Source organism: Ochotona princeps, chromosome 1, assembly GCF_030435755.1.
Source record: "Ochotona princeps isolate mOchPri1 chromosome 1, mOchPri1.hap1, whole genome shotgun sequence".
NCBI lineage: Eukaryota > Metazoa > Chordata > Mammalia > Lagomorpha > Ochotonidae > Ochotona > Ochotona princeps.
The window spans coordinates 112,039,687-112,065,877 of record NC_080832.1 but is presented as its reverse complement, the minus strand read 5'-3'; the positions used below and the strand labels follow the sequence as shown (position 1 = coordinate 112,065,877).

At 53.2% G+C, this 26,191-nt stretch overlaps 2 protein-coding genes across 3 annotated transcripts in view; one reads left to right on the top strand and one right to left on the bottom strand.

The window, feature by feature from the left end:
* SCUBE3 (signal peptide, CUB domain and EGF like domain containing 3) overlaps nucleotides 1-23,466 on the top strand; it is a 30,954-nt gene extending 7,488 nt beyond the window's left edge. The window contains exons 2-22 of one of the 2 annotated variants that reach the window (XM_004590298.3): nucleotides 5,028-5,150; nucleotides 6,390-6,515; nucleotides 8,175-8,309; nucleotides 9,253-9,378; nucleotides 9,543-9,659; nucleotides 13,799-13,915; nucleotides 15,530-15,652; nucleotides 16,066-16,182; nucleotides 16,659-16,784; nucleotides 17,005-17,121; nucleotides 17,290-17,394; nucleotides 17,663-17,779; nucleotides 18,094-18,255; nucleotides 18,524-18,739; nucleotides 19,043-19,204; nucleotides 19,438-19,605; nucleotides 20,067-20,228; nucleotides 20,648-20,845; nucleotides 21,297-21,449; nucleotides 21,591-21,670; nucleotides 23,190-23,466. In XM_004590298.3, coding sequence (XP_004590355.2) covers nucleotides 5,028-5,150; nucleotides 6,390-6,515; nucleotides 8,175-8,309; nucleotides 9,253-9,378; nucleotides 9,543-9,659; nucleotides 13,799-13,915; nucleotides 15,530-15,652; nucleotides 16,066-16,182; nucleotides 16,659-16,784; nucleotides 17,005-17,121; nucleotides 17,290-17,394; nucleotides 17,663-17,779; nucleotides 18,094-18,255; nucleotides 18,524-18,739; nucleotides 19,043-19,204; nucleotides 19,438-19,605; nucleotides 20,067-20,228; nucleotides 20,648-20,845; nucleotides 21,297-21,449; nucleotides 21,591-21,670; nucleotides 23,190-23,339 — 2,900 coding nt within the window. In that variant the 3' untranslated portion in view covers nucleotides 23,340-23,466. Of the gene's footprint in view, nucleotides 1-5,027; nucleotides 5,151-6,389; nucleotides 6,516-8,174; nucleotides 8,310-9,252; nucleotides 9,379-9,542; nucleotides 9,660-11,640; nucleotides 11,689-13,798; nucleotides 13,916-15,529; nucleotides 15,653-16,065; nucleotides 16,183-16,658; nucleotides 16,785-17,004; nucleotides 17,122-17,289; nucleotides 17,395-17,662; nucleotides 17,780-18,093; nucleotides 18,256-18,523; nucleotides 18,740-19,042; nucleotides 19,205-19,437; nucleotides 19,606-20,066; nucleotides 20,229-20,647; nucleotides 21,101-21,296; nucleotides 21,450-21,590; nucleotides 21,671-23,189 lie in introns of those variants that run through there. The other variant, XM_058664160.1, reaches the window with a different exon arrangement.
* Nucleotides 1-26,191, bottom strand: part of TCP11 (t-complex 11) — a 167,525-nt gene that overhangs the window by 135,757 nt on the left and 5,577 nt on the right. The gene's annotated exons all lie outside the window — the stretch shown is intronic.

Genomic DNA, 26,191 nt, shown 5'->3' with positions numbered 1-26,191 from the left:
TGAATATCCTGAGATCCTAGGATCTGTTTGCCCCAATCTGTTCCGTCCACAGCACTCGCCAAATTATGTTTTTGTTGTTGTTGTTGTTTGTTTGGTTGGGTTTTTTTTTTTTTTAAAAAGGTTTAGACTTCTTTGAGTTTCTTTAAAGATTAAAATTCCTGGGACTTTCCTCCACCCAAAACTGATGGGATCACAGGGGAGCAAAGAAATCAACTTTCCCCATGAGCTAACACAGAGGAAAGGATGTTCCCACCATCCACTCCTTCGTTCACCCTCCCACTATCCACTGTTCACCACGTAGGTACTAACTGCCTTGAATGTAGTATTAGTCTGCCTTGCTTGACTCTTGAATCCCCAGCACTTAGCACAGTACTTCCCATGTTGTAGCTGCTCAATAACTATTTGCTGAATGGCTGAATGAATATCAAGTCTGTTTCAGCTGCTGCCTGAGTTTTAAAGATTCCAAAGCCATGGCCTCATAGAACATAAAGCTTCAGTAGGTAATACATATAAACCAAAGCTTCAGCAGTGAATCAAGGCAATGTGTGAGAGACATTACAGGGCAGTCAGGTGCTGGAGCAGTCACAGGTAGCTTCCTCCCAGTGATACCTAAATGGGACTGTCAGTGATGGGAGAGGAAGGGTGGAGTGAGGCAGAGAACACCAAATATCCTGGGCCAGCCTGGCAGGCACAGACAGGGATCACAGGTGGGTGAGTGCCTTGGGACTCCAGGCAGGCTGTGTCTGACCTTTTGCTCCGGCCCACCAAATGTGCCCTTGACCGCTGTGAATGGCAATTACTGTGCTAAAGTAAAGGTAGGGTGGCCCTGCCTGAGGCATGGACAGTCTGTCCACAGTCCACAGCCTGGCTTATCTCCTTCTGTTATCTCTGGGCTTGACCTAGTCACAAACTGTGAAGGAGGGCAAATGTTTCCTTGTAGGGGGTAGGGGTGGGGGTGGGTTCTTGCTGCTTCTCTTTTGGGGTGTACTTCCCCATCCTCGGTAGGTAATCTTAGGGCTTTCAGGATTCTAATGATCCGTCCTTTCTGGTCTACCCTCTAATTCATCTCTGCCAGTCTACTTCCCTCTCCCTCCCTCCATTGAGAAGTTTCTCAGGAGTGTTCCACCAGGCACTGGAATGTCATGTGGTACAGGGGAAAGCTGCTGCCGTTATAGACCTGCATCTTTGAGCCAGGAGATGGGGAGACTTCGAGGTCTCTGTTGCTCTGTCCTGTCTCTGCAGCCACCACTCTCCCTAACTTCAACTTTTGTTCCAGTCAGTACCTGCGGTGGGATGTCCAGAGCCTTCGCAAAGAACTGTGGAGGGCAGCTGTTAGCTGCTACCTTCAGGGATGTGTCTCCCTCCAGTGCCTCCTGTGCCACCACATGTCCAGAAATGCTATACCCTTTAATGACAATACAACTTCAAAAATACTGTCCACTCCTTGGCTTAATCTATGTGTATCAGCTTGATGACCTATCAGTTCTGCTGTATGATAGGGGAACTATTCTCTGTGATATAGCTTAGTGTTTCAGGTAGCACATGTGGGTGATGGGGTAGCCTTGAGGAGTGTCTGTATGGTATGTGAAGGCCATTTCCCACAAGTCTGAAGCTTCCATGTGTATATTTCAATTCAGTGTGCTAAAAAGTACCCGGTTAATTTAAGATTCTTCTTTTCTTGCAATATTGTAATCTCCATTCAACATGTAATGGAAACTATAACCCCCAAATGCTCACTATGTAGTAAACTGAACTTAAAGGCAACCTGTATGTGATTCTGAATGTTTTTATTTCTAAAACAAACAAACAAACAAACAAACAAAACTCCAACCAGGTAGTTGAAGGGTTTCTTCTTCAGCAAGGAAGGAGAGTAGAACATGATACATGACCTGGTTTTAAAGACTTAGCAGGGAACCGTGCACCCTGGAAGGTAATAAAAGATAACCCAAGCACTTGGGTCTTTGCCACCATGTGGGAGACTCAGAAGGAGTGTTGGGCTGCTGGGCTGGGTCTGGCCCAGCTTTGAAAGGCTGCAGGCATTTGAAGAGCAAACCAGCACATGGAAGATCTCTCTGTCTCAAGCAAACTGAGTCCCTGAGCAACACAAATTCACTAGAGATGAGGTTTACCAGAAAGAGCTTTTGCAAAGATTTAGAAAGTCAAGCAGTATGAAAGAGAAGAGAGGAATGCATCTCCAGTGTGGAAGGGAGTATACCAGGCAGGTATTGTAGAAGGTGTGGAGGGTGGAGTGGGGGAGAGAATGTCCTCTTGAGAGGAGTCTTTTTGCTGGAGGTGGATAAAGATCGAGCAGGGAGATGGGAAAGGCCAGGGAAAGCCTGGCCACTGCTCCCATGGGCTCTGCCAGGATACCTGGGTTTGCAGCGATCTGTATCAGTGCTGACCACTGAATGGAGGCATTGGGAAGCCCAGGAGCCCAGGCAGCCTGTTTCACAGAGAGGTACACACCTCCAAGATGGCCCCAGAGAAGGGCTTCTACGCATTGTCATAACTCCACTCCAGGACTAGGGGCATCCCTTCTTCAAAACCCTGTGCTCTCCGGTAAATCTCTCTGTGATGTTGGAATTGTCCATGTCGTGCTGTCCACTGTGGTAGGAACCACTAAGTCACATGTGCCTATTGAGCATTTGGCCTATGACTGGTAATACAACAAGGGAACTGAAGTCTAGAGTAAGTAGCTTTGTGTGGCTGGTGGCTACCATATTATCACCACCCTAGAGCATCTTTGATTTCATACCTGTTGTGTCAAGCTTTCTACACTGGGAACCTCCTGTTACCAGACACTTCATTAGGTACATTACACAAATTATCTCAAATTATTTGCAGCCTCTCGTGAGGAGATATTACCACCCTCATTTTATTTTATTATTACTTTTTAAAGATTTATGTATTTATTTTTTTTTGAAAAGTCAGATATACAGAGAGGAAGAGAGACAGAAAGGAAGATCTTCCAGCCGTTGATTCACTCCCTAAGTGGCCACAACAGCCAGAGCTGAGCCGATCCGAAGCCAGGAGCCCGGAGCTTCTTCTGGGTCTCCCACACGGGTGCAGGGTCCCAAGGCTTTGGGCCATCCTCAACTGCTTTCCCAGGTCACAAGCAGGGAGCTGGATGGGAAATGGAGCCACTGGGATTAGAACTGGTACCCATATGGGATCCCAGTGCGTGCAAGGTGAGGACTCTAGCCGCTAGGCTACCGTGCCAGGCCTATTCTTTTTTTTTTTTTTTTTTTTTTTTTAAGATTTATTTATTTGAAAGGCCGAGTTACAGAAAGAGAGAGAGAGAGAATGTTCCATCTGCCAATTCACTCCCCATATAACGATTTCATGATTGACTCCCCAAATGGCTGCAATGGCCAGAGCTGTGCTGATCCAAAGCCAGGAGCCAAGAGCTTCTTTCCACATGGTCTCCCATGTGGGTGCAGGAGCCCAAGGAATTGAGCCACTTTTTCCTGCTTTCCCAGGCCATAATCAGGGAACAGGATTGGAAGTGGAGCAACATGCATATGGGAATGCTATTGCCACAGCCAGAGGATTAGCTGATTATGCCATGGTGCCAGCTCCCAACCACCCCCATCTAAATTTTTTTAAAGATTTATTTATTTTTATTAGAAAGTTAAATTTTACAGCGGAGAGACAGAGAGGAAGATTTTCCATGTACTGGTTCACTCTGCAAGTGGCTGCAGCGACCAGAGCTGAGCTGATCCAAAGCCAGGAGCCAGGAGATTCTTCTGGGTCCCCCACATAAGTACAGGGTCTCAAAGGCTTTGGGCTGTCCTCGACTGCTTTCCCAGGCCACAAGAAGGGAGGTGAATGGGAAGTGGAGAAGCTAGGATACGAACCGGCACCCATATGGGATCCCAGCACATGCAAGGTGAGGACTCTAGCCACTAGACTCCTGTACTGGGCCCATTTTAAAGGGGAGGAGACAGAACATAAAGACGGCCTCCAAAGAGAGTTGTAGAACTGAATCTGGAATTTGTGCTTATGATTGTACCACAATATTACATTTCTTTGTACCATTTTCTTTCCATCAATTGGATCAGCTGATTCTCCACACAGCCTCTTAACCATCTATGAAGTCCCTCATGGCCTCACTTAGGAACTAGTCTTCCATTCCCCACTTCTCCATTCTTTCACTTTGGGAGGCCTTCCCATGGTGAGAGAAGGACGGGTGTGCACCCTGGCTGCAGGGTCTGAATGAGGAAGAAAGTGTAGCTGTCAGCAATGGGTCTGGGGAGTGGTGCAAACAGTCAAATGCAGAGCTGAATCGAAACCTGGAAGGTTTGGGGCAAAGCCTTTGAGTGGCACTCTTCTATAATTCAGTTCTCAGCACAGAAAACTTTAGACCTGCCCTCCTACCCCCTGCCCACCAAAAAGTATGAAAACAGAGGACAGGTTTCAAGCCAGAGCTCCAGGGTGCCTTTAGAGAAGTTACAGATTTATGCATTGATTTAGTAAATACATAGCAAGCACCTGAAGGATCTGGATTCAACAGGCCTAGGATAAGGGCTGACAGCATGTATTTTTAACAAACTGACAGTTCTGCAGCCCACAGATGACACCTGGAATTCAGGCTATCTTGGCTTCAAATCCCATCTCTCTTAGAGGCTGCTACTTAACATGCCTCCTTTGCTATCTTCATCCACAGGCCACCTTTCCAGTGCCTTTCCCTTCCTCCAAGCCTGCTCGTCAAGAAAGGTGGTAAACCAATTCACACTAGGTTGATTATTTCTAATCAGGTTAAGTATATTACTCAGTTAAAGTGGTTTTTGTTGTTGTTTGTTTGTTTGTTTGTTTTTAAATCAAGGAGAAGTTAGCTATCATTGTGGATTAAGCTTTTCAGAGGATGGCTTTCGGGGGAGGAGGCCCCTTCTAAATTCCTGAGATTACAGAGTCTGTGCAGAAAGGCATCGGTCTCTGGAGAGGCGCCTGCCTCCGTTTAAGAGAAGAGGGGAGCCCCCCAACAGAAAGTCTCACATGTTTCCCCCACCCTGCTCTGCCCCTGACAGATGTGGATGAGTGTGTGGAGGGGACTGACAACTGCCACATCGATGCCATCTGTCAAAACACCCCACGCTCATACAAGTGCATCTGCAAGTCCGGCTACACGGGGGATGGCAAACACTGCAAAGGTGAGGCTGGGAGGGTGCCCACGCAAGAGGGGCCCATGGGAGAGAGAGAGGACACCAGTGTCAGAGACCTCAGCTGGTTACACTGCCCACGACGCCGAGGCCTGAGGGTACCCAGAGGTACTGTTTCCTAATGTGCACAAAGCGGCCCTACAGGTTGGCTGAGGCTCTCTGCTTGGGCTAGTTCACAGCCCCTCCACCCAGCTGGGTTGGGAGCATCCCAGTCATGGGACCTAGGGTGGTTTACATCCTCATCCTGAGAACAGAAAATGTACCTCAGGGGAATTCCTACTGTAAACAAACACATCTTCCCCTCATAATTAAAGCAATGCCAATTAAAGTAGCCTCTAGATACTATTTTAAATTTATGAACTTAAGTGCTGAGGAGGTTTCAGTAGTAGGCAAGACAGACTCATTAACTCTTAATGGCACAGACTGGAAAATACTCTTGTCCCTCAGCATCTACAAGGGATTGGTGCCAGGTCACCCACGCCTCCACTCAAAGGGTAATAGACTTCACAGATGTCCAAATCTCTTAGCTAAACCTGTGTGATATTTGCACACAACACATTTACATTCTTCTGTATGCTTTACTTCATCTCTAGATTACCCAAAACACCTAATACAAACTAAATGCCAGAAAATAGTGGCAAGAAATCCAGTACAGCTGCAATTTTTTTCTCTGAATATTTGGGATTGTGGTTGGTTGAATCTGTGGATGAGGAGCTCCTGAGGAGCTAATTGAATTTAAGGAATCTTTTCATTTAATTTAAGGATACTTAAAAGGTATTTTACACCTCTAGACCCAGGACTTTTATTCTTGTGAACTTATTCAAAAGAAATTGAAAGGAACAGAATAATATTTGGGTAAAGATGCTCTCAAATGCATTATTTTTGATATTAAATTAAATGAAAGAAACCTAAATGCCTAACAATAGAGAAAAGAGGATTAGCAAGTTATAATATGTACAGCACAATGGAATATTCTCTCAGCATATACAATAGTAATTAGAAAGACTGGATGGAGATGTGAGAAAATGTTTATGACTTGGAAGGCTTAGATGGAAATTCACAGAATGTAAAATGGTTTATAGGCTATGATGTAACCATGTGAACACACACACACACACACACAAGAAAGGCTATATTAAATAATAATAATGACTACAAGCCTGAGCCCTGGGTTGGACAGTGCAGGGCACAGAGGTGGGCTCAGCTGTCCCAGCTTCTCTTTGTCCACAGATGTGGATGAGTGTGAGCGAGAGGACAATGCAGGCTGTGTGCATGACTGTGTCAACATCCCTGGTAATTACCGATGCACCTGCTATGATGGATTCCACCTGGCACACGACGGACACAACTGTTTGGGTAAGCGATGAAGAAGAGAATTGGAGGTGGGGTGGGATAGCATTTCCCATCTCTCAGGCACGCAGGGGCAAAGTAACTTCAAAGAGATGCATTCCCTAAGGCGGCAAGGTCAGTCTCCCCTTTGGGACTGGGCTCTAAGGATGAAGAAAACATCAGAGTTGATGCTGCTAGGGAGTGCTCCCAGGCTGAAGGCCAGGAGATGAGAACAGTGAGCTCGGTCACAGTGGAGGAAGCACAGTGCGAAGATGACTTGGCCTCTGGACAGACACCGCTCCTGCTGCTTACTAACTAGTAGTGGGGCCCTGAGCAAATCAGCTCATCTCTGAAAATCTCAGCTTCCTCATCTCTGAGAAGGTAGTAGTAATAAGCCACTCAGAAAACTTGCTTAAAGAGCCCTGTCCAATCCCCAGCACAGAGTAGGCGCTCAACACGTGGGAAGACCATTGTCTCAGAGGAGGGTGAGGCTGCAAATTCAGGGAAGCATCGCCATTACCAACCAGCTGGGTTTCTGCGTCCGCACCGAGAAATGGAGGGAAGAAAAAAAAAAAAAACTGGTTAGAACTGAAGGGCACAAATAGAAGGATGGAATGAGGAACGCAGCGAAAGCAGGAGGATGGTACTGGGGAAACCCAGGGTATTAGCAAGAGATGGAGCAGACACAGGAACAAAGCAGAGAAAAGTATACCTCCTTAGCTTTTCTAAACAGCTGCGCCTCACAGGTAAGAGCCAGTTGGATCCAGGTCTCCCTGTTCTTGGCCAAAAGGGAAAGAGAAGATTTCAGGGTCTCTGCAGAAAGGACTGGAGGAAAGAGGCTGATGAGGCCCTGGGGAAGCCAGATTCTAGCTGCTCCATTTGGCAGCCAAACTCCCTGACGCCTTGTGGGCCAAGGCAAACCAAGCAGGGCTATGGACTTGGGAGGTCAGTAGCTGGCACAGAGATGGAGTCAAGCATTGACGCTTGGCTCTGGGATCTGGGGATAATGATTTTGGGGTGAGAGCCTACTCTCCCCCCTCATGTTGAGGGTGTGGCCTGGCAGTTCTGTTCCCCCCTCCATCCTTCCCCGCCAAGCTGCCAGACTGTGTTTTGTTAAACCAAAATAGGAGAAAGACTGGGGAATATGGCAGCAAGCCCAGGCATGGGGGAGGTGGGGGGAAGGACAGGGCAGTGGCCTGTCCATAGAAATGGTCCCTGCCCCACAAGAAATTAAGGTCCCATTGCCTTCCCCCAGCATGCCCCCTCCAATCTCAACACTGCAGCCATAGACTCTTGTGGAATGGAGATCCACTTCCAGGTTCCTTGATCCCCTGGCTGCTTGTCACAACCAGCAGCTCCCTGAGTCACATCTCCCTGACCAGTCTGCCCCCCACCTTCGTCCTCATCACTGTTGCTCTCATCCGTTAATGATCTGTGGCCTGGGAGGACCCAGCCTCCACAGATGAAGGAAAGAGAGGCAAGTCTTTACCTCCGTGAGCCAAGTTCAACTTCCTTGCTCACTTAGTGCCCCGGGTGTGTCGTTTTTGGAGGGAAGGTGAGGGTCAGGGGGAGAAGTGTCTGGGCTGAGGTAGGGGGCTGGATTCCTTAAGACTGTCCTCAGCTCTGGATGCTGAGTCCCAGGACACATCCTACACCATGGCCCCACACATCTCCTGTCCTGCACAGACGTGGACGAGTGTGCTGAGGGGAATGGCGGCTGCCAGCAGAGCTGCGTCAACATGATGGGCAGCTATGAGTGCCACTGCCGGGAAGGCTTCTTCCTCAGCGACAACCAGCATACCTGCATCCAGCGGCCAGAAGGTCAGCCCATGACCTGGGCAGTCCCCTGTACCTGTTCCCCATCCACCCCAGGCTTCTGTTCCCACCTTCCCCTCAACATCCCCCTAAAGTCTCAGCTCCTTTCTCAATTCCATGAACGTCTTCTTGTGTCTCAACTCAGTCACATCATCATTGCTCCCTGGACAGATACTCTGAAATAGAGTTAAAACCTGGAAAACTGATGGTGGGGCTGGGGTCAGTTTGGGGAATGAGGTTACGAAGGAATGTACAAGCTGTTGTTTCAAACTGCAGGTGTCTGAGCCTTTCCAAGCCACAGCTTGTCTAAGAGGGCTGGATCTCACAATGCTTTCCTTCCTGTACTGGATTGGGTGTCAGGCAGGAAGTGTGGTCTGTATCCTCTGTGACTCCCCCATGCTCCCCGACTCTGAGGGCAGGGACTGTATTTGATTCATCTTTGGATTCCCCAGCGCTTAACACTGCTGTGTACACAGTAGGAGCATAGTACATGCTTGTGGAATAAAATCACAGAGAGATGATACCAGTCAGACCCTACTCCCATCACATACCTGATTGCTATTTCTCTCCTTCCCAATTTGACTGTGGGAGGAGAGCACATCTTCTGGCCTGGGTCTTTCACTGCCCGGTGTCCAACAACTGCTACACCCCAAGTCTGGGTATCTGAAGGACAGTGCAATCATGTACATTTTTCTGGTATGGCTGTCTGTGCCTGTTATGTCATTCAGGCTGGCTCTCGGCTCTGCTGGACAGCACCCAGCTCTGTGGTCAAGACAGGAGTCCTGTCACATGGAAGGAGGGGGAAGAGTTCATTCCCTCCCGGCGTTGTAACCTCAGAAATTCTCCCAATTTCCTAGGCCCCTGATTCCCCTTCCACCTCTTCTTCTACCCCCACCCCCCCACCACCACTCTGAGGGAGACAGGCCACTCCCTCTTTTTTCCTTTTTAGAAGGAATGAACTGCATGAACAAGAATCATGGCTGTGCCCACATCTGCCGCGAAACCCCCAAGGGGGGTATTGCCTGTGAATGCCGTCCAGGCTTCGAGCTCACCAAGAATCAACGGGATTGCAAATGTGAGCTCACTGGCATGGCTGGGAGGGGGAGCGAGGAAGGGGACAGAGAGGAGGGGTGGGGCTTCAGCAGCAACAAGACAGGGCTGGGAGGAAAAGTGGGGATGGGAGGAGCACCAGTCTCTACACTGGGGAGCACTGACGGGCCTCCTGTCCGCTCTGCGCAGTGACGTGCAACTATGGCAACGGTGGCTGCCAGCACACATGCGATGACACAGAGCAGGGTCCCCGGTGTGGCTGCCACGTCAAGTTTGTGCTCCATACGGACGGGAAGACGTGCATTGGTGGGTGAGGCCGGGAAGAACTCCATCTGCCCATGTGGTGGTGGATGGGGGGACCCTTGGGAACCAGGGGGAGTATGGGAGCACAGAGGCCCAGGAATAGATCATCTTGTGAATGGGTGAGGGAATTAAAAGACCCGGACACTGACAGGTCCAGTGAGGGACATCTTGGGGCTCACCTGACCCTCTCCCTAACTCACTGGATGCGTTACCTGCACCGAGAACTTTGCTGTCCTCTTTTTACCCCCAGGATACAGTGCGGCCACACTAAAGCTAACAAGCCAAGGTGCTGGTCAGTGGAGGTTATACAGGGTAGGCGGTGGAGCACTGGCAGAATACAGCTTCCTTGCCAACCAGTGTGCCAAGACGGAGCTGTCCCAGGCCATTGCCCCCCTCGGGACTGAGGCCGGCAGTCCAGTGTTTGTTCCTGGAGCAGCCAGGCCTGAACACAGAGAGGGGTTTCCTGACTCCGGGCATCCTCTGTGGCTCTCACCCTGCCCCCTCCCTCACCTGCAAAGCCCCCTCACTTTGCCCATTTCTTCCCCCTTTCAGATCTCAGTGCTATACCCTCTCAGCTCCATTTGTCACCTTCTCACTTCTTCCCTGACTCCAGGTTTCCATCCCTCTCCCCTCCCCGCCCCGACGCTGCTTTGGGGCCCTCTCAGTACCTGAACCCCTCTTCCTAGGCCTCATCTCACATGACTTCAGGAACCCTTCATTTCTGAAACCCCTTGTTCCCCAAGTCTTTCAGTCATTAGTGCTAACAAGGTAACAAGCCAAGGTGACCCCCGTGGAGTGGTGGGCAATGAAAAGGAAGAGTTTTGCCAGGGAATGGCAGGAGGCAGGTTTGATCTGGGCCTGGGTGTTTAAGGGCAGACATATCCGTCAGGGCTGGGAAATGTGTGACCAGTCTGTGTGGGTGAGGTCATGGATAGCAAAGACAGGCGGACCAGACCCTCCTTTCTTCCGCCACCAGAGGCCTGCCCAAACCCCTCACTACAGACCCGGGACCAGGGGAGCAGATGAGACTCTCCTAGGGGGCCCCTCCAGGCATCTGCTGGAGATTCAACCAGTTCCCAGGTGCTTCTTCAACGAAAGTCCCACCTGCTGACATTTCAAATTCAGCCTCCAGAGACCTCAGGGCGTGTCTAGACCCCCTTGCCTTCTCCAGGCTGCTTTCTTTCAGCTCCTTTCATTGGTCCTTGAGCATCTAATTCATCTGGTTTTCTATCCTGCCATACCCTTTCCCCCTGCCCCCCACCCCGGACTTCCCCCAAAGAAACCATAAATGACAACACTCCCCACCCCAGGGGAAAAAAAAATACATGAATGAGGACAGTGCACAGGGCCCATGGACATGAGGGCCTGACCCCACTGTGGTGCCCTTCTGTTCACACAGACCCCGACGCAGCTGCCTTTGAGAGCCACCCCCATTCTGCTTGAGTTCTTCCCTAGACCAAGATTCAGTCCACCAGCTGGGCTCCGGCTGCCTGGAGCGGAGGAGGGCAAGGGAAGCTGTGTTTTTTGCAGTTTCTCCTCCTCTTCTCCAGCAGGGCCTACCTCACCTGGCCCCAGAGCTCTCTTTTCTCACCAGACCTGGCGAGTCATCATTGCCTCTGGAGTTGATGGGGGAGATGGAGAGTGCAGTTTAGCCGAAAGAATGAATGTGGGATTCGGGATGGAGCTGTTCATGAGACCTGAGGTTGCCTCCTAGCTTGCTGTGTGGTATCGGGCCCATGATGGCCCCTCTCTGAGAGTCAGTTTCTCAGTCCCTTGGCGGGCTGCTGGGAGGAGGCCAGGCGTGATGAGGTTGAGAGCAATGACTCTGTTAAAGGGCCCCAGGGCTCCTTGGGGGGGGGTGCTGAGGGACATTTAATGGTGTGGGCTTACAGGGCAGGGGAGGGGTGGGGAGGGGTCTGGGACCCAGTGGGCCACAGTGGCTCCCGCCTGGCATCTAAACAGCCTTTTTTACAATGTCAAACAGGGGAAAGGAGGCTAGAGCAGCACATCCCCACTCAGGCCGTTTCTAATGGTAAATATGTCTGCTCTCTCCGCTTACTCTCACTGGCTTGCTAGGGGAAGGGCTAACCTGCTGGGGCTCCCACTAACCGCATGCCCACCAGCCTGGCAGCAGGGCTCTCCTGGCAGCCTGGGCACTGGGCCCACTGGGTGACAGGAAACCTAATCCCAAAGAGCTGGCCTGGGAGTCTTCGTGTGGACCTTGTCTCCCTCTGTCCCCTTCGCTCCCTTTCTCTCCTGCCCCTTCCTTCCCACACCTACTTTCTAACAGCAACCCCCTCCCAGCCCCCTGCCCCTCTCTACCCACTCCCTTTTTATTCAGTTCAAAAAGACCCAGCCGGCTCCACCATACCGTCGACGCCCACAGTGCAACTGAGACAGGAGTGCAATCTTGTCAGGTGCCATCCCTTCCTTGGGAGGCCTTCCTCGGGCTCTTCCCCACGTTAGTTGACGGTGCCAGCATCCCTCACCATTCTAAGAGCACGGGCGGCATTTGAATTAGGGCACAGTTGAGTCTGAATCCTGGCTCAGCCGTGAAAGACCTCAGGCAAGCAAGCTACTTTCCTCTGTGAGTCTCCAATTATTCTGAAAGAGGAGAATGACAGAGCTCCCTTCAGGTTGCATGACGATTCCAACAGAGTGTGCGGCGCGACTACTAAGTGTCCAGCACACAGTGAACTTGCGGTTCTAATTGCGCAGCCTGGAGAGCGAGGGGTGGGGCTGTGCCCTGTCCTGCCCTGCTTTGGAATATGCTGTCCTGCAGGGGCAGGCATCCATGCTATTCCCTGCGCCAGCTGGGGGTGACAGCATGCCAGCTCTGCTGCTGCCAGGCCTAGATCTTTCTGAGGTAACCAGACCTGGCCCAAGATCTCTGTTCCCCTTTGAGTCCAGGACTTAATCTCTTCTTGTGTTAACAGTATTCTTGGTGGTGGTAGTAGAGGGGATGGGGGGTTGGAGTCAGAAATAGAGCCTGAACTCAAGGTTCCCTTCAAGATCTTGGGGGGATTTGGGGGAAGACTATGGTGGGAATGACACCAAGGAGATCCCACTGTGGCTCTTCCCAAACCTGGGCATTTGAGGAACCCGGGCATGGCTGGGAATCAATACTGATTTTGACGGTGACAAAATTCCAGAAATTGACAGTATTGTCCAGTGCTTTTCCCATTCAATATCCATTTCTGAGAATCACTATGGGGGCCTCTCTCTCTCCTGTGGGCGTGTTCTGGCTGCCCCCAAACCCTGCCCCATACAATCTGCAGTGTCAGGGTCTTGTACTCCCCAGACTCTCCCGAGCTGCCCTCTAGAATGTTGTTGTTGTTGTTGTTTCTGCTCTGAATTCAGAGAGGATACAGCTGTGCTGCCTCTGCTCTGATCTCTTGGAAAACTTAGCAGCCAAGAGGGAGAGCACTTTGCCTTCCACACCTTTCCCTTTCTCCTCTGCATTTTTCTTTCCTTTTACTCCCATACCCTCACCTACATATCTCCCCCATTGAGAAAGTCAAACAACACAGCCAACTTATCCGTCCCCTCCCCCCCAATCGGGGAGGAAGGTTTGGGAGGAGCTGGAGGGAGGTGACCCTGATGTGTGCTGTCAGTCTGGAACTGGGGTCAGTCCTAAGACAGCTGGGCAGGGGAGAAGGGAAATGACGGAAAGCGTCCCTCTGCGGGCACTCTCCTCCCACCTCACCCACAGTGCCTACTCCCACGAGGAGCCCGGCAAGAAGAGGCAATTCCTAGCTGGTCCTTCTTGTTCCCTGGTGGCTAGAAACCCCCCTCGCTTCGCTCCCACCCCTCCCTGCTCCCTCACCCCTCCACCCGTCGGCACATTCCTGCCTGACAGCTCTGGCTTGTACCTGCCTCACTGCTGTCCACCTTGTTTCAATCAAGCAGGGGGCAGGGATGTGGACTGCTTGGCTGCATTTGTGAGGGATGGGGGCTGGGAGTGGTGGGAGGAAGGGGGCTGGGAGCCGCTTCGTGCTCCTCCTGAAGCTCAGGGTGGTAGCAGGGCCTTCCCTTAGGCTCCTGTGGTCTCCACGACTCTCCAGCCAGGCCTCCAGCCAACAGTTGGGGAATTCCTGGAGGCTGGTCACCTGGTTACCATCCTCCACCTCCCTCCTGAACAGAGACCTGTGCTGTCAACAACGGGGGCTGCGACAGTAAGTGCCACGATGCGGCGACCGGGGTCCACTGCAGCTGCCCGGTGGGCTTCATGCTACAGCCAGACAGGAAAACTTGCAAAGGTAAGAAAGTGGGGGGCGGGGGATGCTTGGAGAGGCGCCAAGCACGGAGGGGCCTTCCTAAGGCTGGGCCCCAAGCTAGCATGGCACCTGTCATGGGACAGCTCCTCGCCACCCTTTCTGTAAAGAACCCAGGACTTGGCTGAGAGTTGTTTCTGTTCTACCTTGCCCATCGCAGTTCCAGGGGCACCAAAATCCAGCCAGCTCCTCGGTGGCCCCTGCCCCTACCCTGTTCCCATCCCCACTCCCCTACGGGTCCCTAACAAACATGCCATTCACGTGTATCCCTGGTTCTGAAAGGCCTTCTGAGCCCTGACTGTGCCAGAGGTCACAGGCGTGGCTTAGTACCTTCGTGGCCCTCATTCCACAGCCCTTCCCAGGTGGCTGAGGGACCAGAGCCAGGGCTCAGAGGGGCGGGGCTGGGGAGGAGCACTGATGTTTGCGATCCTGCATGAGTTGCTGGAGTGGTTTCCGTGCCTCAGTTTCCCCACAGTGCTCGCCTCCCAGGTATGTTATGGTGAGGATTAGATGAGTCAGTGTGCAGGAAGCACTCGGAACAGAGTGTGGCGAATGGTAAACACGGTGTTGGCTGTTATTATGGTATCATCTCCCACAGTGCCCCATTCTACTTCCCCCCAACTCCTTTAATTAGGCCTGGGAGGGGGGAAGAGGGAGGAGGCAAGAGGGAGGGGTCTCGCCACACTGAAAATACTGATTCATCAGGTCTGTGTCCCCTGGCCACAAGGGGCGAGGACTGGGGAGGAGGACTGGGCTCCTTCTTTGTGTGTTTTGGCCTGGCAGCTGCCAGGGGAAGGGAGTAGGGGAGGGCTAGGGTGGCAGGTCAGCAACCCCCTCGGCACTCCCACCCCCCACCCCGCCCCCCGGGGAGCTAGAGGCTTCCTGCTGGGAAGGACTGTTGACAGGTACGCTGAGAGTGAAGTGGAAGGCTGCCCTTCCTGCCCCCTTCTCCTAGCAGGGGTGAGGAGCCTGGGTCCTGTCTGCCACCAGCTCAGGGAACTTGACCTCAGGAAGGAAGCTGCTCACCCGCCCCCCACTCCTTCCCCTTCCCCTACCAGTGCTGAAAGCTGCCTCAGGTCTGAGCCTCTCCAGACCTCTCCCCCGCCCAGGCCCCTGCCGGCCCCCAGCCCTCCCCCATCAGCTACCCAGCCTCGCTGGTTCTCCTCAAGGTCCTCCCTTGTCTGGCCTCTTTCCCAGCTCCTCCCTGAAGGGCTGCCCTGTCCCCAGCGAGTCCCTTTGGACTCCCGACCTCTCCTGTGCCCGGCTCAGGGCTCTTGTCCTGCCTGTACAGGCAGGGCAAGGCACAGGGAAGGGCTTCTTTAGGAATGACCACCAGCTGGAGAGTGCAGGGCACGGACAGCCTGCAGGTCATATGTCCACCTGCTTCGTGGTCCAGACCATTCCCTTAGGGCCTGATTCTGGTCCCCATCTGTCTCAGCAAACAGATTCAGGACAGTGAGAGAGGAGTCACCAGGAGCGAACCCTCCTTGGTTTTCCCTGTGTTGGGGGGGAGTGGGAGCAGGGCACTGCGTTGTATCTCCTCTTGTTTCTTTCCAGCCTTCCATACTCTCATTCATTTTGCTTGTCTCGCTTCCCCAGACATTGATGAGTGCCGCCTAAACAATGGAGGCTGTGACCACATTTGCCGCAACACGGTGGGCAGCTTTGAATGCAGCTGCAAGAAGGGGTATAAGCTCCTCATCAATGAGAGAAACTGCCAGGGTAAGTGGGCCTGGGTCTGGACACCATCGAGGAGGACAGAGGGCTGGAGTCTGAGAAAGTCAATCAACAGTGTAGAGAACTCTCTGGACAGCGTCGTGCTGTGAATTAGCAAACGGTGCCGCTTCCTCTTGGCAAGGGCCAGCTCCACGCTGGAGCACACATGGCTTGGCCAGTTCCCATCCTTGGCAGCTCACGGTCTATCTAAACCGCATGTAGTAGCCTAGATCCACAGGCAGCACATCCTGCAGTTACTGACTTCAAGGACTCCAAGTGGAGTGAACGTGTTGCTCAACCGCTGACCCTAGGGCTCTTCCGATTCAAGGGGAGCAGGGAGGCAGGCAGAGAGCTCTTCACCTGAGCAAGGACACATGCCCCTAACACAGACTCAGTGGCTCGAATCCTTGTTCTTGTAGATATAGACGAGTGTTCCTTCGATCGGACCTGCGACCACATCTGTGTCAACACGCCGGGAAGCTTCCAGTGTCTCTGCCATCGTGGCTACCTGCTGTATGGGGTCACTCACTGTGGGGGTAAGCCAGCAAGCCTCACCCTGCGTGTGTGTGTGCCGGGTCTACAGTTGCTGGGATGAAATGCAAAGGCTCAGGACAGTTTCTGAAGGCCACCCGGGTGATAGGAGCACAGGGAATAGCACCCTGCCTCCAGAATTTCTGTTCCCAGGTCCCACCCATCCTCAACTCCCAAATGACAGCCCGTCTGGTGGGGAGGTATGGAAGGCTTTCAGAGGCTGATCAACCTGTTCCTTTGGGGACGGAGATGAGGGGATGAGGCCAGTGGTTGTTTTTAAAGCTTGTTGTTGTTAATTATATTAAACATGAGATCTGCCCTCTTGACCAATTTTACAGCGTACACTAAGGTATGATAAAGTATAGGCACAATGTTGTACAGTGAATCTCCACAGTTTGTAACTCAGGGTGCTTTGCTCACTGCTCATCCCCGGCTCCCGCTGTGCTCCCACCATGTGTGTCTCTGTCTTCCTTCCCTCTAGACGTGGATGAATGCAGCATCAACCGAGGAGGTTGCCGCTTTGGCTGTATCAACACACCTGGCAGCTACCAGTGTACCTGCCCTGCAGGCCACGGCCGACTGCACTGGAACGGCAAGGACTGCACAGGTGGGCAGTGCCCTCTGCTGGCCGAATCCGGCACTGCAGTTTCAGAGGGGAGTAAGGGGCTGGGGAAAAGTAGCCATTGCAAGTTTAATTCCTTCATCCAACTCCATGGATACAACATGAGTTCTTGGTGTATCTGATTCTCTTTCTGCAAATGAGCCAATTGAGGGAGATGGAAGGGGAGGAAGGCACCCTCTCCTCAGGCCTCTCTTCCCCTTCCTAGAGCCAGTGAAGTGTCAGGGCAATCCCGGGGCATCAAAAGCCATGCTCAGCTGCAACCGCTCTGGCAAGAAGGACACCTGTGCCCTGACCTGCCCCTCCCGGGCCCGGTTTTTGCCAGGTACATGGGGAGAGGGGACTGGAGGACTTAGGGGGGAAGGAGGAGAAGGACAGAAAGACTGGCTATTCTGGTAGCTCCCTTAGGGTTCCTTCACCCAGCTGCTGGGGTGAAGGCGGGGAGAGGAGATTAGGCAAGCAGGTCAGAGCAGTGATGGGTCTCTTCTCCCAGAGTCTGAGAACGGCTTCACCGTAAGCTGCGGCACTCCCAGCCCCAGGGCTGCTCCGGCACGAGCTGGCCACACCGGGAACAGCACCAGCTCCAACCACTGTCATGGTGAGGCTTTGGTGCCACCCAGTTCTCTTGAATGGGCCCCTGGATGCTCCTCTTCGTGCGTGTCCTCCACCCCACCCCCAGCCTCACTGTCTGCCTGCATCCCATGTTTGCTCTGTAATTCCCCAGCCCTGCTGTCTGGCTCCCTCTGCTCCCCTTGGTTCTTGTCATGTCGCTCTCCTGGCCGAGCCTCTCTGTCTCTGGCTTTTACTGCCCAGCTTCTTCCTCACGGGATCCCCAGCCTGTGCTGAGCTTCTGCCATCCCTCTTAGAGACTGCAGTGCTGTCAGTTAAACAGCGTGCCTCCTTCAAGATCAAGGACGCCAAATGCCGCCTGCACCTGCGCAACAAGGGCAAGACGGAGGAGGCTGGCAAAATGCCAGGGCCAGGTCTGGACCAGGAACCCCACTCTAATAGCCAAGGGGCCACCAAACCCTCCCCACCCCTTGGCTCCATTGCTTAACCCTGCAGACCAGCAAGGTCAAAGTAGTTAGGGGTGTGGGGCTCAAGGTGCTTCCCAGGATCTCCTCTGTCAGCTCAGTAGGGTCCCAGGCTAAAAAGGGCACTGCGAGATACTTGCAGTCAGGGACCTGGCGTGATCTGCCTGGGTTAGGGAGTGACGTGAGAGCTGGGAGGGAGGGGGAGCGGGGAGAACTCTCTCTGTCCCCTGAGATGCTTTTGGGGCTGACAACGCCTCTTTCAGGTGGTGCCCCCTGCTCCGACTGCCAAGTTACCTTCATCCACCTCAAGTGTGACTCCTCCTCTCGGAAGGGCAAGGGTCGCCGAGCCCGGACCCCTCCGGGCAAGGAGGTCACCCGGCTCACCCTGGAACTAGAGGCAGAGATCAGAGCTGAAGAAACCACAGGTAGGAGTGGGGTACTGCTGGGGGAGCCTTAGGAGGGGAAGACACCTGGGGAAGCCTTAGGAGGGGAAGACACCTGGGGGGCCTGAGGTCTCAGCAGCAGAAGAAAGGGACGCAGCCTATCTATTAGGGGCAGACTCTGCCTGATGCCACTCCCAAAAGCTGGGTCCCTCTTACCTGGCCCCTCCGAGCTTCCAGCTTCACTTCCCTGCCCTCCGCTCACATCACTCTCTCTCTCCGTTCCCTGACTCTTACCACCACCCACCACCAGCTGCCTGTGGGCTGCCCTGCCTCCGGCAGCGGATGGAACGGCGACTGAAAGGGTCTTTGAAGATGCTCAGAAAGTCCATCAACCAGGACCGCTTCCTGCTGCGCCTGGCGGGCCTCGATTATGAACTGGCCCACAAGCCGGGCCCAGCACCTGGGGAACGAGCAGAGCCCGTGGAGGCCTGCAGGCCTGGGCAGCACCGTTCTGGGACCAAGTGTGGTAAGGGAGCTTGACGGGGGCTGGGAGGGCACGGGTAAGGCCCAGCTTGGGACCTCTTAATGGCCTCAGTTGCACCTCTCGTGGGGCAGCCATGACCCTCTTATCCACCACCCTCCCTTCCCAGGGTGAAATCTAGAGCTACCCACTGGAGCCAGCAACTCTCTGGCACACAGCTTTGTGCCCCAACCCCCCACACCCCAACTTGCCAAGTGGGATTCCATTTGTTCCCTGGCCTGGGTGGTAAGAAGCTGGGTGGTGGGGGAAAGAGGGGGTGGGTGGCTAGCACGGCCGACTCTCCCTCAGTCAGCTGCCCGCAGGGAACCTATTACCACGGCCAGACGGAGCAGTGTGTGCCATGCCCAGCGGGCACCTTCCAGGAGAGAGAAGGGCAGCTCTCCTGCGACCTTTGCCCTGGAAGTGATGCCCAAGGGCCTCTCGGAGCCACCAACGTCACCACATGTGCAGGTGCCAGGGGAACAAACAATACAAATTGGGGTAGGGTGGGCATTGTGACGCCATGGGCACGGGATCTCCGGAATGGCAGGCCCAGGCCTCAGGCCACTCTCCTCGTGAACATCCTGTTTGTATGCCTCTGTCCCCTGGAACTGGGTGACCCCATGGCGGGTGTGTGTGTGTGTGTGTGTGTGTGTGTAACTCAGGACCACCCCCATCAGAGTTGGACCCTTGGTTCATTGCAGGTCAGTGTCCACCTGGCCAACACTCTACAGATGGGTTTAAGCCCTGCCAGCCATGCCCACGTGGCACCTACCAGCCCGAAGCGGGACGGACCCTGTGTTTCCCGTGTGGCGGGGGACTCACCACCAAGCATGAGGGGGCCATGTCCTTCCAGGACTGTGATACGAAAGGTGAGGGGGCTATTCACTCCACCCTGGCTGCTCCCCTACCAAAAAAAAAAAAAAAAAGAAAAAAAACCATCTCCTTGGACCCCGAGGATAGACCTGGCCATGTTGTCCCACCATTATCTCCAAACTGAGAAGGGCCCAGCAGTTGTCTGGTTGACCCATCCTGGTTTCCCCAACTAGTCCCAGGCCTGAGAATCAAGAACCAAAGTCTGCCTGGAGGTCCATTAATTCTGCCTTGATGAAATGTGGGCACAGTACCCTATGTTCCCCATAGGAGTTTCTGTTTAAGATGGCATGATGCTCAGCGCCTGGAAGACAAGGATTGGCACTGCAGCCAGCCACTCTGTTAAGTCTGTTTTTCCACTTTGAATTTAAGTTCTGACATGACTGGGAAAAGGTAGGGACCCCCAAGAGAAACTCTGCTTGCCAACCTGACTCCTGCCTCGTCCCCCCCTTGCCTGCAGTCCAGTGCTCCCCGGGGCACTACTACAACACCAGCATCCACCGCTGCATCCGCTGCGCCATGGGCTCCTATCAGCCTGACTTCCGTCAGAACTTCTGCACCCGCTGCCCGGGAAACACGAGCACTGACTTTGATGGCTCTACCAGTGTGACTCAGTGCAAAAGTATGTGCCAGGCCAGACTGTGGAAAGGGGGGAGCGGGACAGAGAGGCCAGGGAGGGTGTGTTGGGGGAGCCGGGAGGACAAATGGGAGGCAGCGGTAAAGCAACAGGGAGCAGGTATGAGGAGAAAGTCCCACCCTCTGCCTCTCCCCAACCTATGCAGTCTCAAAGGCAGCTGTGAGGCTGGGGACAGCTAACGGGGAGGGTGGGGAGGAAGGGGAGTGAGGAGAAGAGTTAGCAAAGAGCAGGGAAGGCAGGAAGGAGAACCCAGCCCAGGGGCGGGGTGGGGGGGGATGAAGTGGCATGGAGGCGGTCTGCAGGTGCCTGCCCTCCACTTGAGAACTCTTCAGCCCCACTGCCCCTGCTGACCTCTCTTTCTTGTTCTGCAACCCCCGCCCCGCCCCGACGGCTGCTGGTCGCAGATCGTCAGTGTGGTGGGGAGCTAGGTGAGTTCACCGGCTATATCGAGTCCCCAAACTACCCGGGCAACTACCCAGCCGGCGTGGAGTGCATCTGGAACATCAACCCCCCACCCAAGCGCAAGATCCTTATCGTGGTACCTGAGATCTTCCTGCCATCCGAGGACGAGTGTGGGGACGTCCTCGTCATGAGAAAGAACTGTGGGTGGCTGCAGAACTGGGCTAGGGGAGGGCAGTCCAAAACTGGGTGGGAGGGACAGGGGAGAATCGGGACGTTGAAGTCAGGGACCCGTTGAAAGCCCCCCAGGAAGAGAGAAGGTGACGGAGGAGAATGGAGAATGGTGGTGGCGAGTGGTTCAGGCCAGCACTGGGGCTAGTACTCCAGTGACCCTAGTAGGTGTGTAACTTTCCTAAGCCTAGCATTTTTGCCACTCCATTCATTTCGATGGCCAAATGTTGCAGACCATGAGAGGGAGGAGCTGTGGAGCAGGGGCCATGGGAGAGGATGGGTGGGGGGGTGTGTGTGTGGAGCCTCTGTCAGTGAGTCCTTTCCCGCCCTGTTCCACAGCCCTCCCGCCCAGGAGGGTGTGGAGAGCCTCCACTGCTGTCCCACTGACTGTCCCACTGTCCCACTGACTGCTTGCTTTGCCAGCTTCCCCATCCTCCATTACCACTTATGAGACGTGCCAGACCTATGAGCGCCCCATCGCCTTCACGGCCCGCTCCAGGAAGCTCTGGATCAACTTTAAGACAAGCGAGGCCAACAGCGCTCGTGGCTTCCAGATCCCCTATGTGACCTATGATGGTGAGCAGAGGGCAGCAGAGCCAGGGAGGCGGGTGCGAAAGGGCGGGTTCTTGGCTCTTGGGAGCAAGTCCCTGCCTGTCTCAATGCTGCCTCCTCCTCTGGTCACCCCCACCCCACCCCCACACACCTGGGTCTTTCCAGAGGACTATGAGCAGCTGGTAGAAGACATTGTGCGAGATGGCCGGCTCTATGCTTCTGAAAACCACCAGGAGATTTTAAAGGCAAGTGAATATTAGCATCAGTAATGACAGCACCTAACGTGGGCAGGCAGTGTGCCCAGTGAGGGAGATGCCTTCACTGCTCCTGGCTTACGACAGGGGAATACTGAGGCACACAGAGTTCAGTACTCTGTCCAGGGGTGGGGAAGCTGGGATCTGAGCCCAACCCATCTATCCGACTGCAGCAGCACTCAGGAAATAGCATACCTTTGCGGAAATGTGGGGAAGGGAAGATTAGACGAAATGCTCCCTTACCGCTTCCGCTAAGAGATACGGGGTGGAAAACGAAGTCTAGAAAGATGTCTGAGCCCCAGTCTCTTCCTCCCCTCCTGCCTTCCCAAGCCCCCATGGAGAAGCTCTCTCCGGAACCACTCTTGGGTAGATGTCTTTAAGCAAAAGAAATATTTCCTCTATTAAAGAATGGACTGGACACTGTGGGTCTGTGGAGCCTAATTCTACTTAAGAATGTATACTCACAGTCCTAAATATACAATTGTCCTTTGTAAGTCATGACTGGGGAAAAAAAAAAGGTTCTATCTTCACTAGCAGTGTCTGTATTATCATCAAAATAAAAGCCATGACAAAAACAACCTCCTAGAACTTGTAGGCTTCAAAGAAGACAATTTCAACCATACCTTTATTTCAAATCAAATGTACCATGAAACTCTAATGCATGGAGTAGTACAGCCATTCTGATTCAAGTATGGTGATGGGCTAGAAGTGCCTGCCACCTGTCATTCTAGAAATCCATGGATGCAGTAGAAAGGCCACCAGCCCAGGGACCAGGAGATCTGAGTTCTAGTGACAGTCCTAGCACCCGACAGACTTTCCACACATCATGACGCTCCCAAAGGCAGGACAGTCAGGAAAGGCCTCAGACGGGAGGAGACCTGCACGAGCTGTCAGTTACTCAGTAAACGGTACAAGGAGCATCGCTGCGTGAGAGAAGCGTCTGCTGTGTCCAAGAACTTCCCAGAAGCCAGTGCGGCTCGGCAGACTGAGGCAGGGTGCTGGGTGCGGAGTAGGGGAGGATCCAGGAGGGTGGGATGGGGAGAACACAGTAAGAGGGGCCAGGCAAGGGACCAGAGACGTGTCTGAAAGCCCCACTTGCTGCCTGTGGGGAGAACAGTGTCTGAGAGGACACCGGGTGACCAGTTGGGAGGCCATCCAGTAGCCTAAGGGAGAGATGGTAGTGGCCTGGAGCGAGATGGAAGCTGCACAGATGGTCAGAAGTGCTCAGGATCTGACTGCTGTTTAAAGGTAGAGTTGAGAGAGAGAGAGGGGTCAAGGGTGGCTTCAGAGGTGGGGGTGGGTGGTCTGTGCAGCAAGGTGGGGCTACAATGACAGGACTGTGGAATGCTAGAGAAGGAGCCGATGATGGGGAAGGGGATGCAGAGTTCACTCGGGACTTTCAGTGTGAGGTGCCCGTTAGATAGCAAGAGGGGCTGCCCACAGTGGCCTGTGTCCCTCTTGCCCAACACGGCCGCCGAGGCTGAGGGTGCTGCCTGCCATCCCTCTGCAGGACAAGAAGCTCATCAAGGCCTTCTTTGAGGTGCTGGCCCACCCCCAGAACTACTTCAAGTATACAGAGAAACACAAGGAGATGCTGCCAAAATCCTTCATCAAGCTGCTCCGCTCCAAAGTCTCCAGCTTCCTCAGGCCTTACAAATAGTGCCCCTAAATCCAGAGACCCAGGTTTTGAAGCCCCCAGACTCCTCAGCCCTCAAGAGCTGGAAGCTCCCACTCCACACACGGAATCCTGTCCTCTCTTCTCTTTGGAGGAAAACACACACACACACACACACACATACACACACACACAATCCCTACACAGACCAGGCACTCTTCTTCCTTTCCTTTCTCTCTCATTCCTTACTTGCTGTTCTCGTTTTTTCCTACACACTCCTTGGAAAAGCTATTCAGTGCTGGCTTTATTCCCCAGCAGGGGGAAGGAACAGTACAGGTCACCAACCCTGGGTCCAGCAGCTTGCTAGGGGCCCATGAAGACTGTGAGCCCAGCGGGCTATAAGGAGGGAAAAGCAGGGGTGTCCGCCATTACAGGGTTGTGCCTTGCTAGTTGGGAGCCAGAATGTCCTCGGATTGTGCACCCTAGGGTTACTCTAACAACCTAGGGTCGTGCCAAAGAAGTCTTCGACTTAACAAGCTTAATGCTAATAGCAGTCCTCCGGGGTACAGGGTGTGCCCTGGACCACCGACATGGCTGGCTTTCTTGACCATGCAGCTCCCTTCTTTTCTTTCCCCTCCCCATGTCTCTGGCTAAGGTCTAATCCATAAGGATTATCCAGTGGCCCCTATGGCTGGGCTCATGGACACCAGCCAAATGAGGAAGCACAGTAGGCATCACCATGCTTGAATGCACTACTGTGGCTCCCCAAGAGAAAAACTGTAACAGCTCTGCAGGACAGATACCACAGGCCGGGACGGGGAGGGGGGCGGTTAGAAAACAGAAATAGAGAGAAAAGGAAATGGATTATTTGAAGGACTAGACTACAGAACAACTGGAAGCCAGTCTTAAACATGAATCCCTTTTCTGCTCTTCCGTGCCCCAGCTATTCCCTCTGCCCCAGCCACGTGCTCCCTGAGGGAGGCCTTCTCTCTTTGCTAAATGTAGTAGGCGTGATGGCTGTTGACCTGAAACCAGCTGGGCCTTGCCTCACAGTTATCTTATTCCCCTTGTAGCCCAGGTGGCTTGTGGACTCCCCCAAAGAGTATCCCCACACACACCCTGACACTGCTCTGCAGCCAGCCTGGAGCCGCCTACCTCTGGCCTCGGGTTGTGGGCTGCCGGAGGAGTGTGTACTCACACCTGGCAAGCCTCCTGCTCATCCTGTCCACATCGAATAAGTGCAATCATTTTGAGTCTATGTTGTCTAGAGGGAGGAGTTGTTTTTGTTTTGTTTTGTTTCTGGTGTTTTTGTTTTGTTTCTTCCTTTCAATTAGAACAACCCTATTTATAGCTGCCCAGGAGTGAAGAACTGTATGGAGTGGAAGAACACTAGTTTTGAATCTCATGAACCTTGAGTGCTGGAGCATCTGTCTGTCCATATTCCGCTAGTGGCCACCCAGACTTCCAGGGCCCTCGGCTAGGGGAACACAGGGCTAGAACTCCAAGCTATCTGATGTGTAGGTTGGGGGTTCTGGCCACCTGCTGGAACCGTAGGAGAGGACCCTGTGTTTGCTCAACTAATGCTGCCATTGCTCTGCCTTTCCAAGGATTCAGCATGGACCTTTTGGTTGGTGAGGCCAATGGAATGGGTCATTGATTCTCTGTCTCAGATGGGGAATACCCTCACCTCTTTCCTGCCTTGCCTTCATCCTGTTTTTCTGCATGTGGAAGAGGACCAGGACCCACCATCCAGGGATGGGTTGACTCCATTCCTGAAGCAGAGACGAGGCTGTGGGAGGCAAGGACAGGACAGTTACCCAGGCAGAAAGCTGGCCAAGGCCCCAGGTACTGGCCTGACCCTGGCCACTTCCTTCTCAGAGCTGACTTCAAGCCTAGCTTCCTCGACTACTGTTTTTGCAAAAGGAAGAAGAATTGAGTCTATGCCCCAAGACCAGACCTCACATGCTATCCTTAGTCCAGCTGCTGTTTGTAAAATTGTTTTCCATTTGTTCCTTCTGGCTTCCCCAAAGCTTTAGTCCTCGTCAGAGGCTGCCATTAGACTCCTCAGGTCCATCTCCAGGTGACTGCCCTGTTACTGCTCCCCTGGAAGACTCAACTAGTTAAAGGAGCCTCATGCCCACCAAAACTGCTTTAGCTGGGAGTAACAATGACACGGTTGGATCCCCTGACACCCGCTAGCCAGTCCTGTGGCCCTTGGAGTTTCTGGCTGTCTGACTTGCTCTGTGTCAGAGGGCCACTGGAAGGACCCAAAACAACTTCACCAAGCAGGGCCATGAAAGCTTCTTTAATTGCCTTTGGCCATCCTAATTCTCCACTGGAAGTCAGGATTATTTTCTGATTCCTTTACCCCTGCCATGTTGTAACCCTCGTGGAAAGCCCAAACTGCTTCTCAGTGTATACTATCAGGGTCTGGCTTGATCCCTTCCTTTCCTGGGATGCCATACATACACATACATATACTTCCCTCCAGTCATTTATTCCAGAGGAGCTGCACAGTCTGGGAAAGTACAGACCACTAGGCTTCTTGGTGGGCAGCTACAAGCCTCCTGTTGCCCACCAAGTCTGATCTAGGTTTTCCAAGTTAAGGACCCAAGCAAAGCTACTGCTGAAACCTGCGGAGGAAGACGCCCTGGGGCATCAAATGAGGGGTGAGGTAGACTGAATGAGGAGTGGACACTCAGGGACTCTCAAGGCCTTCACAGAGCAGACAGCAAGGAGCTATTGGTTTTTGTTGTTGTTGTTATTTTGTTTTGTTTTGAACTAATGGAGCGAAAGAGGAAGATGGTAGAAATAGCAACATTTATGAACTCACCCAGAGGCGTCTCTGCAGGATGGGGTGTTGGTAGGGCCAAGGTACTAGGAGTTATTCATCTCAA